This window comes from Oryzias latipes, chromosome 19 (genome assembly GCF_053564925.1).
Source record: "Oryzias latipes strain Hd-rR chromosome 19, Olatipes_Hd-rR_3.1".
In the NCBI taxonomy this organism is placed as follows: Eukaryota; Metazoa; Chordata; class Actinopteri; order Beloniformes; family Adrianichthyidae; genus Oryzias; species Oryzias latipes.
Genome location: NC_136255.1, coordinates 8,414,940 through 8,433,392, shown reverse-complemented (window position 1 = coordinate 8,433,392; position 18,453 = coordinate 8,414,940). Strand labels below are relative to the sequence as shown.

At 40.6% G+C, this 18,453-nt stretch overlaps 1 protein-coding gene across 1 annotated transcript in view; it reads left to right on the top strand.

Annotated features, from left to right (window-relative positions):
* Window positions 1-18,453, top strand: part of myo15b (myosin XVB) — an 88,589-nt gene that overhangs the window by 66,300 nt on the left and 3,836 nt on the right. The window contains exons 35-60 of the mRNA XM_078938116.1: window positions 1,038-1,100; window positions 2,351-2,442; window positions 2,537-2,872; window positions 3,934-4,009; window positions 4,358-4,486; window positions 4,909-5,062; window positions 6,134-6,224; window positions 6,302-6,518; window positions 6,590-6,696; window positions 7,607-7,666; window positions 7,768-7,843; window positions 7,944-8,062; window positions 8,725-8,840; window positions 9,033-9,174; window positions 9,298-9,409; window positions 11,538-11,865; window positions 11,960-12,014; window positions 12,220-12,292; window positions 12,367-12,443; window positions 12,542-12,618; window positions 14,432-14,562; window positions 14,647-14,741; window positions 14,830-14,907; window positions 14,988-15,084; window positions 16,553-16,701; window positions 16,783-16,913. Coding sequence (XP_078794242.1) covers window positions 1,038-1,100; window positions 2,351-2,442; window positions 2,537-2,872; window positions 3,934-4,009; window positions 4,358-4,486; window positions 4,909-5,062; window positions 6,134-6,224; window positions 6,302-6,518; window positions 6,590-6,696; window positions 7,607-7,666; window positions 7,768-7,843; window positions 7,944-8,062; window positions 8,725-8,840; window positions 9,033-9,174; window positions 9,298-9,409; window positions 11,538-11,865; window positions 11,960-12,014; window positions 12,220-12,292; window positions 12,367-12,443; window positions 12,542-12,618; window positions 14,432-14,562; window positions 14,647-14,741; window positions 14,830-14,907; window positions 14,988-15,084; window positions 16,553-16,701; window positions 16,783-16,913 — 3,181 coding nt within the window. The remainder of the gene's footprint in view (window positions 1-1,037; window positions 1,101-2,350; window positions 2,443-2,536; window positions 2,873-3,933; window positions 4,010-4,357; window positions 4,487-4,908; window positions 5,063-6,133; window positions 6,225-6,301; window positions 6,519-6,589; window positions 6,697-7,606; window positions 7,667-7,767; window positions 7,844-7,943; window positions 8,063-8,724; window positions 8,841-9,032; window positions 9,175-9,297; window positions 9,410-11,537; window positions 11,866-11,959; window positions 12,015-12,219; window positions 12,293-12,366; window positions 12,444-12,541; window positions 12,619-14,431; window positions 14,563-14,646; window positions 14,742-14,829; window positions 14,908-14,987; window positions 15,085-16,552; window positions 16,702-16,782; window positions 16,914-18,453) is intronic.

The window sequence follows — 18,453 nt, the reverse complement described above, 5'->3', positions numbered from 1 at the left end:
AACTAAATATTTAGTTAAAAAGATAATTATTTAATTTAAGCTTGATTTTGAACTTGAATATTTATTTAACAAATAAATGTTTTGTTATGCCTCTTAAATGTTTAGTTAACAAAATTTATATTTTGGTAAGATATAAATATTTATTCTGTAAATTAAGTTTTTTATTTTATAAAGTAACGTTTTTAGTTTTAGTTACAAAACCAATATTTAACTTAAAATAAATATTTTGCTTGCTAACTTAATATTTAGCTAGTAATAATACTAAATCATGAATTAAAAGGTGAAATATGCTTTTTTTTTCTCTCTCCAAAAACTGGCCAAATAACAAAAAATATTGCTGTAAATATTTGACAGTGAAACTTTACAAACTGCACCCCCTCAACAAATTCCTATTGCAACCTGCCACCAGTGGTTAGTAAAGACAGTGCTACTTTTGGCTCTTTCCGGTTAAGGCCAAATTAAGAATGGAAGATGGGCTTAAGTTAAACCCAGAGTTACTCATTTTAGGTTGGACAGTATAATTAGGCTACTGAGCTAATAATGTTTGAGGATTTTTCCCTTTCAGTATTTTGACAAAAATATCAAAGCACTTATATCATGCTATTCGTAAGCCTTTCAAAGGAACTATATCCATGTATAATATAATATATTACCTTTGGCACAATAAAGAATGAATTTTTTATTAATTTTGATTTTATTTTCGTGAGCTGTTTTCCTACCCAGAAGTAGGACAACTCGATCTCTGAGTCATCTGTCTCTGCATTTAGCTTTTTATGGGCCCTGTCCATTTCATGAAGTCGGCCTAGAGCTGGCCTCGGCAGCGTCTCTGCGTTTCGGCCACGAAAACAAACATCATCCGACTTTTGGCAAAGATAGATGCACATATTGTGGAGCCTTACAAAAGCGTTCTGCCAAACACCGCTCTGGAATATAACATCTGGAATATAACATCAGCATTGAAGCCAGAGAAAAGAACGAAAACCTATTTTGTTGGAGAAAAACTCTCCTAACTACGTTTTTGTGTCACTGTGGGACAGGAGCTGCAGCCAACGTTGCAATGCCTGGTTATGGAGCAACACCTATGATGCCAACCATGCCAGGTCCTTCACCACTGTTTACATTGTGTTTCATATTATTATACAAATTGTATTTAATGTCAAAAAGATCAAATTCTTTGTTTTCAGTCAAACTCATGGGTGATATTGTGTCTCTGACATCAATCTCAGACCCTTGTGATCATTAGTTTGCCAGGTCAGCTAAATTAAAGGAAAGCTACTAATGAAGGGTGTTCCACATTATTAAGCAGAGCAAAATTTTCAAGCAATATGGGAAAAATCCTGGGGGGGGGGGGTCTCTCTGTTGCGGAAAAGTATGAAATTGTTAAATGCCTTGTTTTTGTGGATATCTCACAAAAACCTAAGTTTGATCATTGTACTATTAAGAGATTTGTGGCTGACTTAGATCACACATGGATTTGTGTAGATAAAGGCAGAATAAGGAAGGTTTCTGCCAGACAAATACATTAGATTAAGATAGCAGCTGCTAAAATACCATTACAAAGCAGGACGCACATGTTGTCTCTGGAGTCCCACAAGTCAACGGGTTAACGAGCACGATCCTGTCAGCTGCTCTCGCAACGATTTTCAGCCGACTTAAAAGTTGACTATATCCAAATAAGAGAGCTGACCATGGCCCAGAAGAAAAATCAAGAAACAAGTGACAAGGATGACATTAAAAAAAAATCCTCAATGACATTCAAGCTACGTTGTATCCTTTCATGGAGCGAGTAAACTACATCCAGGCTAAGCTAACTCCTCTCTTGGAGCAAGTCAAAAGAGTTCCGAAGACTCTAACCTCAAAATGAGCAACAAGATAACCGGGTCGACATTCTGGAGAAAAGACCAGACAATGTGGAACAAAAAACAAGGATGAAAAATAAGGGGTTCTATGTGTAATTGTAATTTGACCTATTAAGATGTTTTTAATTGTAATGTCTTTTTATTTCAGTAAATATGACCTCCTAATGCAGAAAATTCAACAAATGGCCATTTTCCGTTCTTTAGAATCTATAAAATGTTGTGCGTAATAATGTGGAACAGTGCATCTTAAGGTTTTTTTTTAAAAACTGTTATCTTTAGGAGGTTTGTTTAGTAACATTTAATGGTTGGGGACTTGATAATTATGCTGACTGTCATTTGCATTGAGTAATTAGAAAAATTATAGAAAAATATATTTTGCATAATAATTTGGACCGTTAATGTGCAGAAACACGAGAGGAACCATACTTTGAAGTATTGTGTGTGTGATTCTTTTTATTCAATGTGTACCTTTCATAACTGTTCTTGTACAGGTATGATGATGCCTCAGGCTCCTGTCATGCCTGATCCCATGCAAGTTGCAGCATCTCAGCAGGCTCTCATCCAGCAGCAGGCCTTACTCATGGTCAGGTCTATTTCTCTGGACATTTTAAAACCCCAGAATTGAGGTTTTTTACAATTGCAGGCAAAAGTCAACTATGTCAATTCTGTGGCCTTAGGCGCAGCAAATGACCATGCAGGCCTTGAGTCTGTCTCAGCAGCAGACCCAGGAAGAGCAGAAGAAGAAGGAGGAGCAGAAAAAGAAGGAAGAACAAAGAAAGAGGGAGGAGGAAAGAAGAGAGGAGCAAAGAAAGAGAGATGAAGAGAGAAGGGAGAAGCAAAAAAAGAGGGAGGAGGAGAAAAAAGAGGAGGAAAGATTGAAGAGGCACCAGTCCTCAAGGCGCTCCAAGCAGCGCTCACCTTCACCCTCTTCTGGAAGTCCCTCACCCCCACCTGTGAGGTCCAAAGCCCCTGCACCCAAACGCTCCTCTTCCTCCAAACAGCCTCAGCGAGAGGTATCTCTCTCTTACTTATTCTACATATTCAGTAAATGTCAAGACAGTTTTTTACTTGTCAGATTATCTGATATTTTTGCTTTTTTTGCTACAAGACATTATTACTGTTATTTTGTCATCGTCTCTATTAAAAGTGAAATTAATGGATGGGTGGGTGCACGGTTTGATGGAGGATAATCACTGGATTGCTGGATGGAGAATGGCTGGATTGATGATTGTTTATTAATGGATGGGTAGGTGGGTGGGTGGTTGGATGATGGTTTGATGGATGGTTTGATAGATAATGGATAGATTGATGATTATTGGATGGTTGAATGGACCATGGTAGGATGGATGGGTGGGTAGATGGTTGAATCGATTATTTGTGGTTGAATTGACCATTGTTGGGTGGATGATGGATGTTAGATGGACAATGGATGGAAGATTAATGAATGGGCGGGTGGATTGTTAAATGGATGATGGTTTGATGGATAAAGGTTAAATAATTAATGGATGGGTAGATGAATGGTTAGATATATGATGGATTGATTGATGATTAATGGATGGATTGGTGATTAGATGGTTGGATGGACGATGGGCAGTTGAATGGACCATAGCTGGGTGGATGATGGATGGCTGGATGGATAATGGCTGGATCAAATATTGATGGATGTGTGCTTGAATTTATGACAGATGGATGTGTGGGTGGATGGTTGGATGGATGAAGAACGGATAAATTGGTGGGTGGTTGGAAGAATGGGTGGATGATGAATGGTTAGATGGACAATGGATGGATTATTTTTTAATGGATGAATGTAGGGACAATGGATGTATTGATGATTAATAGATGGAAGGTTGGATGTAGGATGGTTGGTTAGAATATGGATGGTTGAATGAACAATTGACAGATTTATGATTAATGGATCGTTGGATGGGCGATAGAAGGCTTGATGATTAATGGATGGATGAGGATTGGATCAATGTAATGTAAGGTTGATGTTCAGTATTGATTTTATTTACTTTTACTAGAAATTTAAACATACGACTTGGTGAAATGTTTTTTGATGGCTTTATTTTGACAGTCAGACTCAGATGATGACTCCACAGATGACAACAAAAAAGACTTCAAAGATAAGATGGACTTTTTCCAGAAGATCGGTAAGTTTAGATAAAAAGGTTTGCTTAACTGCAAAAACTGAATCTCAACTAAGTAAAAAATAGTCTTGTTTCAAGAAAAAATGACTTCTTTTCAGTCTTGTAAAGATAATAATTTTATCAAGAACGTTTTTTCATATGAAAATAATCTTAGTTTAATAAAACATGTCTTCGTAGCTAGAATTTCTTTTCTTAAAGAAAGATACCCCAAAGCCGTATTTCTGTTCATGCATTTCTGAGTATTCCTCTAAAAACTAAATAACAGTTCCGGATATCAACAAAAACCTGCTTTTGAAAAGACGCCAGATCAAATATAGAGTCCTCACGTTTGTTTTTTTCTGGTTCCTCCAGAATCTCAGCCAAAAGATAAACCCAAAAAAACAAAATCCAAGGCGGCACGCACCAGTTCAGTCATACAGAAGAAGAACAAACCTCCACCAAAGAGCCCATCCCCACCACCCGTCGCACCAAAACCTAAAGGTTGGTATAGTCAATAACAACATGACACTGTGATTCTGATTTAAAGACATTTCTGTTGGCCCTATCGCAACCTCTTTGCCCTGCTCTCTTCCCTCCATTTCTACACCATGGGGGTAGAAGTACCAGAATTTGAACAGTGAGGATTCCTGGAACTGCTCTTAATTTTCCAAGCAGAAGCAAAAACATCTTTTGACTGTTCATAGGTGATACATTAACTTCAGTTGAGTAGTTTGGCAATAAAAATGAAACACAGAAAATAATTTTGAAGGCCTAAATACCACTTATCCCCCATTTAAAGAGAGACTTGGTACACCTTTACTTTTTTAAAATAAGAGTTGGTCAAAAAGGGGTAGAAATAGGTTTTTCCTTTATGTTGTGGTGGCGTATTTAAATGTTGTATTTTTTCTACTTTCTATTTTTAGTGAGACCTCGAACCATCAGTCCAGAAAGAGAGGAGACTAGCCAGAATGAACCAGAATCTCCTACTCGGCCTGAACCTACCTCTAGCATCAGAGAAATCATCAAGCAGTTCAACAGTCGCCCCCAGCCTGAGCCTAAACCCTATGAGCCTGTCAGGTACCGCCATTAGTCCTGTGGAGTCCAGACTCATCCTTACATCTCTCCTTTGCACTGTCAGAAACTCATGCATCAAACAGAGCCAAATCAGACACGGTCTGCAGAGAAATGTTTCTTAAAGATCAGACATTTCTTTTTATTCTGCAAATTTTGATGTCAAAAAAGAAACATTTCACATCAAAGATGTTGACGGTGACAACTAAACTACACACGCTCTTTAACGTACCATAACTCTTTGACCGTTCACGTGATCAATGTAAATCAGCTGAATCTGTTGCAGAGAAAAGCAGCTTTTCACATCAACTTTGGACCAATCGTTCATTGATTGCTTAAACACTTTTCATGTTTACATATCAGCATAAAGCTGTTTTTCTACACTTCTTAACCCGCTGGTTTTTCTATTAAGTGTATTAAGGGTTGAAGAGTTACAATAGTCGAAAGAATACTGGAGGAAACACTCTGGAATCCCAGCTCAGACAGATATATGGTCAGGAACTACACCAAAGTTTTCACCCTAAAGCAAATCTGTGTTCAAGTTACAACTGATATCCCTGTTTAATATGCAGTTGAGTTATGGTCTTCTGCACTCATTCAAGTAGATTCAAGCGTTATAGGAAAGGTTTTGGTATAAAGACTATAAGTCCAGATGCTACAACTCAACTTAAATACAGTACATCACCTGGATGGATGAAAATCTTTATTGACATCCCCAGTAGATACTTAAAATCTGAGACAGATCTAGAATAAAAAGTGGGACAATGAAGGATGATCCTTTAAGCCTCTTTGCAGTCTTTAGGATCTGAGCTCCTGTACTAAAATTGTTAAAGTTCTAATTCAAATGCTGCTGTTTGAAGAAGGAAGGATCCTTACTGATTGCAATGACCTGAAGTAATTGAAGCAAATGAAAAGGGGTAGATGGTCTGGAGGTTCATTCGGCATTTCCTTTGGCAGAAGAAATATAAAGTATTCTTTCTGAAAGGAGAGACTGTAATCCTTTGATAACTGTAGTCAACAGTTAAAGCTGTTGAGGATGTGAAGATCAACTCTGTGTTTGTGTTTCCTCCAACTCAGATATTCTGCCAAACCATTCATAAAGAAGAGTGACCCCAAAGCAGAAGCTCTGGCCAAGCTCAGGAACAAAGCTCCAGGGCCACAACCCAAGGTCAGAATGGGCAGAGCTAGGGGTTTGTGCCGCATGTCACTGCTGGTGTTCAACTTTCTCCTACCTCTGCTTTGCAGAGACAGTTGGCCCCTCCCCCACTGCCCCCCTCCCCTCCACCTTCTCCTGCTGCCCAGCGAGTCATCTCTAACAGCATGAGGGAGAAGCAGCGTTCCCTGCAGGACCTGTTTGCTTTCCAGCCTCCTCCACCTTCTCCCCCTGACTCTCCACCTCCCGCGCCCGAACCCATATATCAGACCATCCCGGACCATCCACCAATGCCTGCTCCTACTCTCAGTGTGTGCTCCTCCTCTTTTATGCAACCATGTAGCTGTGATCTGCTGTCATTAACCCGTGTTAACTTACAGACGAGCTGATGGACGACGAAGGCATCAAGTCCCAGCTCTGCCGCTTCTCCCCCTCAGTTTACTTTTCCTACTACAACACGGCAGGAAAAATATTCCTGCGAAAAGAGGTACGGACATGCCCACATGCTCAACGACACACCCACAAATCAAAGGATACGCCCACATGCTCAGGATCACACCCATATACTGAAGAACACGGGAACATGCTCAAACACATGCTCACAAACATGCCCATGTGCCCAACAACACCCCCACATACCAACAGACACAAGCTCACGTATATGGCCACATCCTGAACATGTTAAACATGCCCACATGCTCACTGGCACGCCCACACACAACGATACATCCACATGCTTAAGGGCATGCCAACACACTCAAGGACACGCCCACATGCCTAGAGACACGCACCACATGCTTAGGTGAACTCGTAGAAATTCCTGAAAAACATTAGTTATCAGTAAACTTATACAGGTCTTTATTTCCCTTTTCTTCTTCCCTGCCCTGAGTTTCACACGTTTACGTGAATGCTCAAACAAGTTCATCCTTTCATCCTTATTTTTTCAGATGCAAATGTCACATAAGCTGTGCACACCCAATTTACAAGAGTAACTCGCCATAAAAGGAGAAAAGAACAACCTCAGAGTCGCGCGTGGTGGGGGTTGGGGACTCACAGTGGTCCTCAGGGAGCTTGTGTGTATGCACAGACACATGAAAGATTAGAGGGAACATTCCTGCCACCACGCTACCTCCAAATGTGACAGGGCGGTGGGTGACTGATGTCAAAAAAATTGTCCAGTCGCAGTCGAATTTTAACTTTTTCTTAAAACCGCCGCAGCCGCCACATGGCATGTAAAAATGCGGCTGCTGCCCATGTCGTGGCCATTGCTGAATTTGCTGAAAAATTGGCATTTAGGTCGTTGCACGGTGGCATTTTGGTTTATGTGACTGTACCTGTAGTGAGGGATGCAAAGATGCAGTCAGCAAACAGACTGAAATCATTTTTGTACTGCACAGGTGTTTTACCCCAGAGAGCTCTTCAATTCGCCCTACGTTCTCAATCTGCTGTGTGAACAGGTCAGGATATCATGGTTTAATCCATCACAGAGGTGTGACACTCCCACAACCACCTCCATCAAACACAATTCATGCTTACAAATATTTTACTGTTTTTTAAGATCATGACTGACACCTACTCAGACAGCTGTGTGAGGATCGACAGAGAGGAGAGGAGGAAGATGAAGGACCTCCTGTGTGAGTTGGGTGGCATACTGCAGGTTCTGTCTGATTTTGGTTCTCTGGAGTGAAAAGTGGTCCTGCATTGAAGCATATCGGCTTCTTTTTATTTTTGCAGCAAATTTCAATGTTGGTCCGCCAGCAAGCAGCATCCATGATGACAGCATGAAGAAGAGAATAATCATTGCAGCCCGAGACAATTGGGAGAATTACTTTGCTCGGCTGTTTCCTGTGGCGGTGAGCACAAAGCAAAAGGTTTTAACTAAAACAGCAGATAACAACTCATAAACTTTATGAGATCATGCTTTATGTCAGGCTCTGTTGTTTTCCATGTTCTGGGCTCCCCAATTGTGCATCATTGAGCTCCTCTGACTCTAATCTTTGCTTCAGAGATCCATTATAACAAAAATCAAACACATCATTTGCTATTTTTTTTTGTTAATCTAAATGAAGTTAAACATCTTTAAATCATCTTCTGGAGCAAAAATGTGATTTTGGGGCATAACTTTTATGGACAAAATATCTCTGCGTCGATGGATTGGATTCATGAGGCATTTTTGGACTTCTACAGTTCAATGATAATACAACATCTACAGTCTTTTTTTCATAGGAATAGGTGTTTAAGAGCTTGTTTTGGCCTAACGAGGCGTTCACTGAATTGTTATGGTTTGACAAGGTATCCAAAGGCCTCTTTTAGTTTGATGAGGCATTTTTGGACTTCTCACACATTGTTAGGGCAATCATTGAATCTCTTACTTGAAGAGACGTTCACAAGCTCATACTGATATGATGCAGTTAAAGGCTGTTTAAACGTGAGACGTTCACAGCCTGCTTACTGTTCAGTGAGGCATTCAAGAGTCTTTATAGTTTGATGAGGTGTTTGCTGGCTTCTCTTGCAGCTGGACAGCGGAGATGCACAGGTTCTGGGGGTGTCTCACCGAGGTATTTGTCTTCTGAAAATGGTGAAAGCATCTGGAATAAACCCAAAGCATCTTCGGCTGCTTAAAGGCTACAGGTAAAGACAGTAGATCTTTGGAGAAGTGGTTTGAGTTTGGATGTCTCTCTGTGACTATTTGATAAGAAAAATGTTAAGTTCCACTCTGAACTCAAAAACACCTGCCCTGTTATCCTTCATGCATGTCATTGTGGGGCCTCGGATTTGTGTCTTTCCCGTTTTCTGCGTGAAATAACATTTGAATGACTTCAGTTTTGCAGAGGTGCTGTCGTTGGAGCTCCAGGGTGCAAGCAGAGTGGAGCTGGAGCTGAAGACTGAGAACTTAGTGCTGAGATCATCCAGAGCTCCTCAGATCAGTGCCATGATTCGTTTGTTCCTTCAAGAGCTCATCAAGGTGCTCCTTCATCACCAACATGCATGCTTATATCGCCACTTTTGAAGTTGTTAGTTGTGTCTAGGACCCCTTCCTAGTGTTGCACAGCTTCTGTAGTAAATAAGTCTCTCTCAACACATCCAGGGCTCAGGCCACGTTGTGGCTTTGAAGAGCTTCATGACGGATGACAGGAGTCTGCTGAGCTTCAGCAAAGGAGATGTCATCAGGCTGCTGCCCATGGACGGACTTCAGGGAGGTCAGCCAACTCTTGAACTTTTACAGCTCAACTAAAATCTATATTTTATCTTGAAGTAACAGTTGACAACACATAAAAACTTGTTAAAAATAGAAAATTAGATTAGAAATAGAAAAATAGATTAAAAAAAACAACAACAAAGAAAAGCCTGACTTAAATAAAGATATTAAAAAAAAACATTTCCAACAAACATAAGAGACAACAAGGTGGAGCTAAAAGCTAAATAAAATGAGTAGGTCTGTCTTTTATTTGTATTCAGAAGATATACAATGTTGAGCCCCATAGGAGGAGATTTCCACAACACTAATGCTCGTTGTCGTTGTAACAGCTACAGTACCTCACTCGGCTCTCACTCTTTCCTCTCTGAAGAAAGTGATCGTCATGAGAAATAAAACAAATCATCATTTCAGAGGGAAAGTTCACTTCTTAATGCTTTTGTCCAGTTAATAAAGCAAAGGTTTTCTCCAAAGAAACAAAGTCCAAAATCTGGATTACGAAATTTGAAAATACCTCAAAATGCAGCTTTTTACAGTATATATGAGATTACAATTAATTGTGATCAAATATAGATTAATTAGATTATTTAATTACACGTCGCATTTAATTAATTGCACAAAAAAAATATTGCATGGGAGCACTGATATAATAACAATGAATGAAGAATCTCCACACCAAGACATAAATAAAAAAAATAAAAGTAAATTTACATTTCTGAGTATTTCTTTACTTAAATCGTTATGAATCAAGAACAGACGAAAATAATGCCATTTGAAAAAGATCAAATTTGTGACGTAAAAAATATGCTGGGAGGCCCACAAGCTCCCTGCTTTGCCCCACTCTGATGCATCCACATGCAGACAAATAAATCCACATATGTCTTTAATCTACTCATCTGGCTCAAAAATGAACAGCTGAATAGCTCCAATATTGCTCGCCGCTTTTGTTGCACCACTAATGCTAGGTTGGGGAAATGAAGGGCTGTAATCTAGCAGGAGAATGTGCAAACAGATAGCTCACAGAAAAAGGGACGGTTTGACCAAAAAGTTCTAATAAACTACTGCTGTACTGCAGAAACTATATCCTAGAAAACAACACAGCCACTACGTACATTTAGTGCAAATTGCTTTGATGAAAATTGGTGAAATGTGAATATATGTGGAAAAGTGAGAAAAGTTGTGGTCTTTACGTAATATTTTCACAGATATATAACAAAATAACCACATTTAAATAATGCAAAAAGCACATAAATCAAGCTAAAAGTCAAATCTGGCCCAGAAATCATGCGTCAAATATATATATATAAAATATATATATAATATAAACTGATATAAAACGTATACCTTGGTGGTGCATGCGTAAAAAGTCCATTAGACTCATGTGAAAATAAGTTGAAAGATCGTCAAAAGTTACAAATTTGCATAGGCATTGTCGCTGGCAGTCAAATGAAGATGAGTTTTTACTGGTGATCTGAAGTGGTTAATGTAGCTAAATCCTTTAACACCAATGTTAAGAGCTTAACAGAATAGACAGAAAAGAACATATTTACAACTCAAAGTCAAAGTCAATTACAGTAAATTACAAATTACAGTAAATACACATTACCGGTAAGTCAAATCAATCTTTTCTTCACCTCGTTACCACTTGTCGTTCTTTGATCATTAGCTTTGCACTTTGCAAAACAGTACATGTTTTCTTCGTAACTTTCACAGTAAAGCTCCTGTTTTTCACAAAATTACTCGCCTTCAAAACAAAACACATCCAGTCTTTTGGCAAAATGAAAATAAAACCTTGTCCGATTTGTGTATTAATACAGAAATAGAAAGTGTAAAACTTGTTGACATCCTTTACACTCCCACCAAATTGTGAGCATTTAAATGCATTCAAACGGGCCATTTACGTACCTTTTCAGATGATACAGTTTATATTGTGCAGAAATGCCCTTTAGCTCCATCAGTGAAGATTCAATAAAATGAATAGGTTGAACATTGTTGGTGAAGGTAATCTGTTCAGTGTAAAGTTATCCTGCACAGACTGGGCTAGTTCAGCAACATAAAGGGGGGAACTTATGACACTTTCAAGGGATCTGTGTTCTACATCAGCGATCACAGCTTTGCTTGTGTTTTATCAGGCTGGCTGTTCGGAACCGTAGGGGGGCGCTCCGGACTTTTCCCAGAAGAGCTGACGCAGCCATCCGCAGCCCCTGACTATCACTACCTTCACCTGGATCGAAGAGATGACAAGAGGAAAAGCATGAAGAGCAACACCAGAAACGCTCCACCTGCAAGCCCTTCTCAGCATCCTGTAGCTCTCAGACAGATGAGCCCAGAGTCTGAGCCATCACGCTCCAACTCCGTTCAAGGATTCCTGCAAAGATCTGGACCAAGCTCCATCCAGGGCTCTGTGCATGAATTGGGGGTCACGTCTCCCATGGCTGAATTTGCCATGAAGTATTTCAGGTATGAGAGAGGTGGTGCTAAAAAAAAAGAAATAATTTCTGTTCCTAAAACATAGAAGCAAATTTATTTATACAGTTTTGCTTGGTGTTAACAGAACCGGGACCTCAGGCCTTCCAGCCAGCGGCAGAACTTTGATTCAACACACGGACGTAAGTCCTCATATTATTGAATAATGCTTGTTAAAATGAATATTTAAATTTAAACCAGCTGGAAAGATGTTAGCTGTGCTGTTAGGAAGAGTTGTTGCAGACAGCTGTCTCTGTTTCCTTCACAAGCTGCATAATAATGAATGACCTGTTATTTTCAGAAAACTGCTACCAAAACTAAATGCTGCATGTTTGTTTTCATATCCAGATCCCCATCCAAGAGTCGCTCATCCTCTTCGATGATCCTGAAATGAATGAGTTATCCGTTCAGTGCTTCCTGAGTAAGTTACATTCAAGTTCAGTCATGTTCGTTGTTTGTGTTCCTCTGTCAGCTTCTCATGATTTGTCCCTGCAGACCTGATGATGTTCATGGGTGATGTGCCACTGAAGAAGAACACCTCAACAGCAGACTGTTTGAGTCACATCCTGCTGGTCAGAGCTCCTTTACTTTAGTTTTCCTACAGAATGGATGGATTGTAGATCGTAGGCTGATGTCTGTGGCACTGAACAAGCTTCTCTGCTCTTTCCAGCTGGGAAAGGAGAAGGAGCTGCTCAGAGATGAAATCTTCTGCCAGGTCATCAAACAAAACACCAACAACCCAACTCAGTAAGTCCTTGTTTTATGGGGGTCATAAAGGCCAGAGGTAGAGATTTAGCCTCACAGCAGTGTGTACTTGATCACAGTTCTTGAGAAGTCAGCTAAATGAAAACTGTCTGTTTAATTCCCATAACACAGCAGGAACTAATTACACAACAAAGGAACAGGCATAGAGGTCACAACAGAGAGGACCTCATCATTTTCTGGAAGTCATTGCAATTGTGATCGATAAAACATGTTGACAACAAAAAAAAACACACAATTATGATCTAGATTGAACTGATTTAAAGAGAAATTTGGGATGAGGGCACTTTATATTGTCATCACAATATAACTAAGGCAAATATACTGTTTACGTTTATGATAAAGATAATATTAGTATGACAGTGCATACAATCTGGGGTCAAAAAAAGGCGCTGGAAAGGCTTAAAGATTATCTATCGTTCAAAATAAAGCTCCACATGCAGATTCCTTTGGGTTAAAATATGATGTCCGGATTTGATGAAGCACTGCCTTTTTGCAAGACACACGCATCTACCAGAAAAGAGAAAAAACAGCAAAAAAAGACTCTTTACATCAGTGGTCCCCAACCCAAAAAAAAAAAACCAACAGCATATGATTACTTAGATCAGTTTTCTTTATTTTCTGATTCTGAAGGAAGTTTTGTTTTGGAACTCTACCGAATCTGTGACTTACTCTTGACACATGTCAAGTTGTTCTCCTCTGTTATGCATCCATCCATCCATCTTCCTCCGCTTATCCGGGACCGGGTCGCGGGGGCAGCAGACTGAGCAGAGATGCCCAGACTTCCCTCACCCCAGCCACTTCCGCCAGCTCCTCTGGGGGGACCCCGAGGGGTTCCCAGGCCAGCCGAGAGACGTAATCTCTCCAGCGTTATGTGTCTTAAATAAATTTGTTACTTACCTAAAGCAGCTGCTCTCACTGCTAGATTAAAAGCCCAAAGCTAACAAATTTTATTTAAAAAAAACATCTTTGTAAAGTTTCATTGGAGAGAAAAGAGTCATTAGGCATACGGAGGAAGTCTTTGGCTTTAAAATAAATATAATATAATAATAATATAATAAAGTTGCATTTATGGTGGATTCATATTTAATATTCAATTTTAAAAATACCAGTGTTATGACAGTCATTTTACTTTGTAGTATTTATTTGTCACACCGTGTTTTTAGCTTCTACTTTGATTTTTAAGGCAAAATCTACACAAAGCCTAGGTTTAAACTGGCTGCAAATATTTTACAGAGAATGAAGATACAATGAAATTAAGTTACTATTATGTGGAAACTTGTAAAAGTATTTATTCCTATATCAAAGCTAAATTAACCTGGTAGCCTGTTAAGAGACATTGGCACAGAAAATACTCCTCAGTGTTAAAGAGAAATACACAATACATTTCACTAAAAGTCTTTTTGTTCTGAAAGATAAACTGAGCCTGAATGGAGTTCTCATTGTTCTAGTGGCATTCTAGTATAGAAAACTAACTTGTAATAGTGCCTTTATTGAATTTCACTAACCAAAAACAACTTCTACAAAATCAACAACTTTGTATTTATTGAATCTTCATCAGCTGTAAAATATCTACACACAGTTTTAAATTGTCTTTTTAGACAAAATTTCATGTGGTAGCATTTTCGGAAATCGGAAGCTTAAAAAAATCAAACACCAACTTTGGCACTGTTTGGTCTGATTTTTGAAAATATTGTCTGGCATAAAACTGGCCTAAAAAAGGTTGGAGACCAGTGCAGTAGATGTTAGTGTCGACATTGTGTGTGTGAATTGCTTTTGGCTTTTTTTTTTTATCCAGGTCTAGCTTCACCCTGGGCTGGCGCCTCTTGGTCCTTATAACTGGCTTCTTCCCCTGCTCTGGAACTCTGCATCCTTACGTTACTCAGCACTTTGATGACATCTCTCAAGATTTTGAGCATCCATTCAAAGGTAGACCAAATACCCAACATTTAATACCTGTAGGTCTTTGCCTGATGACAACTCTTCTTCCTCATAAGCATTGTTCTTCCTCAGATCTGGCTGCTGTTTGTCAGGACAACCTCAGTCGCTCTGTCCGGTTCGGGGGCCGCAGAAATATCCCCTCACACGTTGAAATGGATGCACTTCTGGTAACTACTCACTAAAACGTGACTCTTTGTACAAAGGTTCATGAAGAGTCTCCCAATGAGTCATTGTGAGTCCTCTGCTTTTGTACAGGCTGGTAAGACTTCCCGGCGTATTACAATCATGTTTCCAGGAAATGTTGAGTTTCCTGCCAAAATCCGGAGTTTCACCGTAAGATTATTTCAAACCATATAATTAAGTTTCCGGCTCTATCGTCTGTTTCATATCCCTCATGGTGTATCTTACCATAGATAACCCTAGATGTGATCAAAGACCTGTGCAATGAGATGGGAGTCTCACAGCTGGAAGAAATGAGAGAGTTTTACATCCTCGCAAAACGACTACAAGGTGAGTCTGATGGCTAGAAAAGAGCCAGAGATCAGTTCTGTTCTGTTCTTGGTTGTGACTCCAACTGTTCAGGCATAAGATATAAAAGAAAAAAAAACATAAAAACCAGGTTAGAGTTAAAGGAAGGGCTTTTGGCAAAAACAGGACAGTGAGAAAGAATCTTCTATGTCCCAAAGATGTCAGGATTTTATCTTTGAAGATGATTTTTTTATTCAGGGGACCTTGAAATTCACAACCTAAAGCCATCTCACACTGCCGCTATGCAAAATCTGTGGTTTGTCCACGCAGGACATTTCGGTCTTCCATGAAAATTAAAAGAGCCCCCTCACATGCATGAAATATGTCATTCATTAGTCTTTCTTGCATTTGTCATTCATTGATGCGCGAAGATTTCGGGTATGGGTTTCGGCGAAACCACAGCCAAGCGAACGGGCTTGGCAAGTAAAAAATTAAACAGTCGGATTCCCCTGGTCTGCACCAGTTTGTGAATTCAGTTTTGAGCTATTCCCCTGATCCCCACCAGTTCTAAGTCAGCTGCCAGGTGCCAGCCAAGACAATCTGCTGTGCGAGCTATCCTTTCTGTTAAAAAAAAGCTGGAGAGAATCGCATCACGTAAAAAGTATAAACACCACTCAGAAGTTCATTGCATTTATAGCGGACAGTCATAAGCAAAATCAGCCTAAAAGAGAATGAAGTAGACCACAGGATTCTGGATGTGACTGATGCGATGGCTGATCGCTGTAAAGTATAAACCGGCCTGAACTTGGCCCCCTCCCGCAATCCGCCTTCTGCGCCGCGCCGGACACCGGCCCGCGGGAGATCTGTCCCCCACCATCGGAACAGCAGGCTGTGGAAGACCTCCACATGGTATAAACTGAAGCACGTGTTTAAGTCTTCTACGCGTGGTTTCTTCGTACTTCTTCCGTGGTTTTAACGTGGTTCAGTTGAGATACATCTGTCAAAATTTCACATAAAGAGCCACAACTTTTCCTCGCTTTTTTCAACGTATTTTCATGTATGCCCAGTTTTCATCCGTGGACAATATGCAAATTGTACGTGGCAACAGTGTGACACGGCTTATAAACTGGACTCTAGAAAATTCCATCCCATCCTTAATATTCAGTGAGATAAAGTCACAATGCCTTAGCATTTTATTGATATAACATGGCCCCTCTCCAAAAAACATCTTTATTTGAAAACTGCTTGTTACAAGTAAAAATATACTAAATGGAAGATTTTTTTTATTACATTTCGCTTTCCATTCATCTGACTAGAAGTTGAGATAAATACATTTTGTAAAACCAAAATCTTATATTTATTTCATTATTCTTTTGTTGTGCTACTGTGTCTTGATACTTTTATGTTTTTATTTATTGTTTTTCATTACTGTTATTTTTGTAATTGTATGAATCTGTAATTGTTTGAATGTGCTGCATAAATTGAGTTAAACACCTGCCCCCTACTTCAGATGGATTAGTACGCCCCCTGCATCCTGAGGAGTACCTGTTCGACTTCCTCTTGGAAGACGGCTCCATTACCTTGTCCTTCAGGAGGATCCTGTGGGGAACCCCTCTGTCCTTCGAGAACGAACTGTTTCTGGATTTCCATTACCAACAGGTGACAGGAATCTTCAAAGCTATCTGGACTGAAGCACAACTTCAAGATTCACCTGCTTTACATCTGTGACTCTGTATGCAGCTCCTGGAGGACTACCTGAGCGGTCAGCTGAAGTTGGGTCCCAGCAACGGGGGCTCCTCATTGGTTCGGGAGGTGGCAGAGCTCGCTGCCCTGCAGCATTTGGCTCGGGGTGCCACAGAACCCCCCACCTTGTGAGTCTGACATTCATATTCATGTCTAATTTATAATGATGATTTTTTTTGGCAAAATCAAAAAACCTGTATACTTTTCTAGGACATGTTTCTGCAGAGCAGCAGGGTTTCATTGGAAATTCGCCTCTGAATTCTTGGCTAAACTTATGGCAAGGAGCAACCCCGCCTCCCACTTTCCCTCCCCATTACTTAGAGCTCTCTGTTTTAGCAGAACATAGGGGCTTATGGCCCACCCAGCATAGTTTCTAAGTCGCAAATACGCTCTTTTTCAAGCTGCAATTTTTATCTGCTCCTAATTCACAATGATTTGAATAATCTTTATGCATAATTTTATTTATATATAAAAATACCCCCCCTCCCGCAACACCTGGGGCCAAGAACGGGCCCCGCCATGGGAAAGCCACCCCCAGCCCAGACGAGTACCCCACCACCACACAATAGTTCTGAGCATCCCCAGGGCTGCCCAAGGGAGACCCGCCCTATGCTCCAGGCAGCCACCCACCCCACAGGAAGTCCAGGAGGGAGCAAAGCAGAGTCCCAAAGAGTGTTGTAAACATGGCCTGACCAGGCTCACCCGCTGTTGAAATTTTAGAGAGGCCCAGTGCTCAAGGGCAAGGAGCAGAACCAGCAACACAGGGACATGGACACCCCCAGGCTTAGATGTGATGTAATTCCTGGCTCATAGTTGTGCCAAAGAACTCAGCGATCCCTCTCCATGCATGGAGAAAGGGCCGCCAGGCCCAGGAAGCCAGCACCCTAGGGACACAGTCGCTGTAGCCGAGGGTCTGGTTCCGCATGCCAGGGATGGGCTAGGGACAGAAGATCAGAGGTCCCACCCTCCTTTTGTGTGGTGCGTTTGTGTGTGCATGTGTGTTGATGTGTATATTGTTGTGGGGTAAAGGGTGTATGTACTAAAGGGTGCAGTTAAAATGGTGGGTAGGGTACTAAAAAGACATCTCCTACTTGCTGGCAGTGATGTCCAAGCACCCTCTCATCTCACCAAGGGGCCCTAAATGTTTCAGGCACTGCTTGCTGGCAGTAATGTCCCAGCATCCCCCATACCAACGGTGCTACATGTCTGTGATGCAATATAAAATCCATGCAGCAACCATGGGTGGGGACCACTGCAAAGTAGCCCCCCCCCGAGGTTCATTATTGGCCATCCCCTCCCGTCACCCTAATAAGTGGTTGTATAAGGAAGGGAAGTAGGTCGGGGACAGTCGATCGGTGAAACAACCATCCCCCAGCGTTGGGCCCAAGTGTCCCATGCCCAGTGGTCCCATTGCTCGAAAAGCCAATACCCCAGGCCCCACCACCCCCACTCCACAAAAAGAGAGAGGAGTCAACATCCCTTTCTCCTCTTTCCTCCTTACCTTTTCCGTCTGGTCCAACACAAAAGATTTTCAAATATGATTAAAATGAATAAAGTTTGGCCTAGATTAAAAAAGGGGTTTATTCAGACATGCCTCTGGTTTGTCAGAAGATTCATAACCCCTGTTGTTAAAGTAAAATATGTCCAACAATAGAGGCTTTCAGCTTT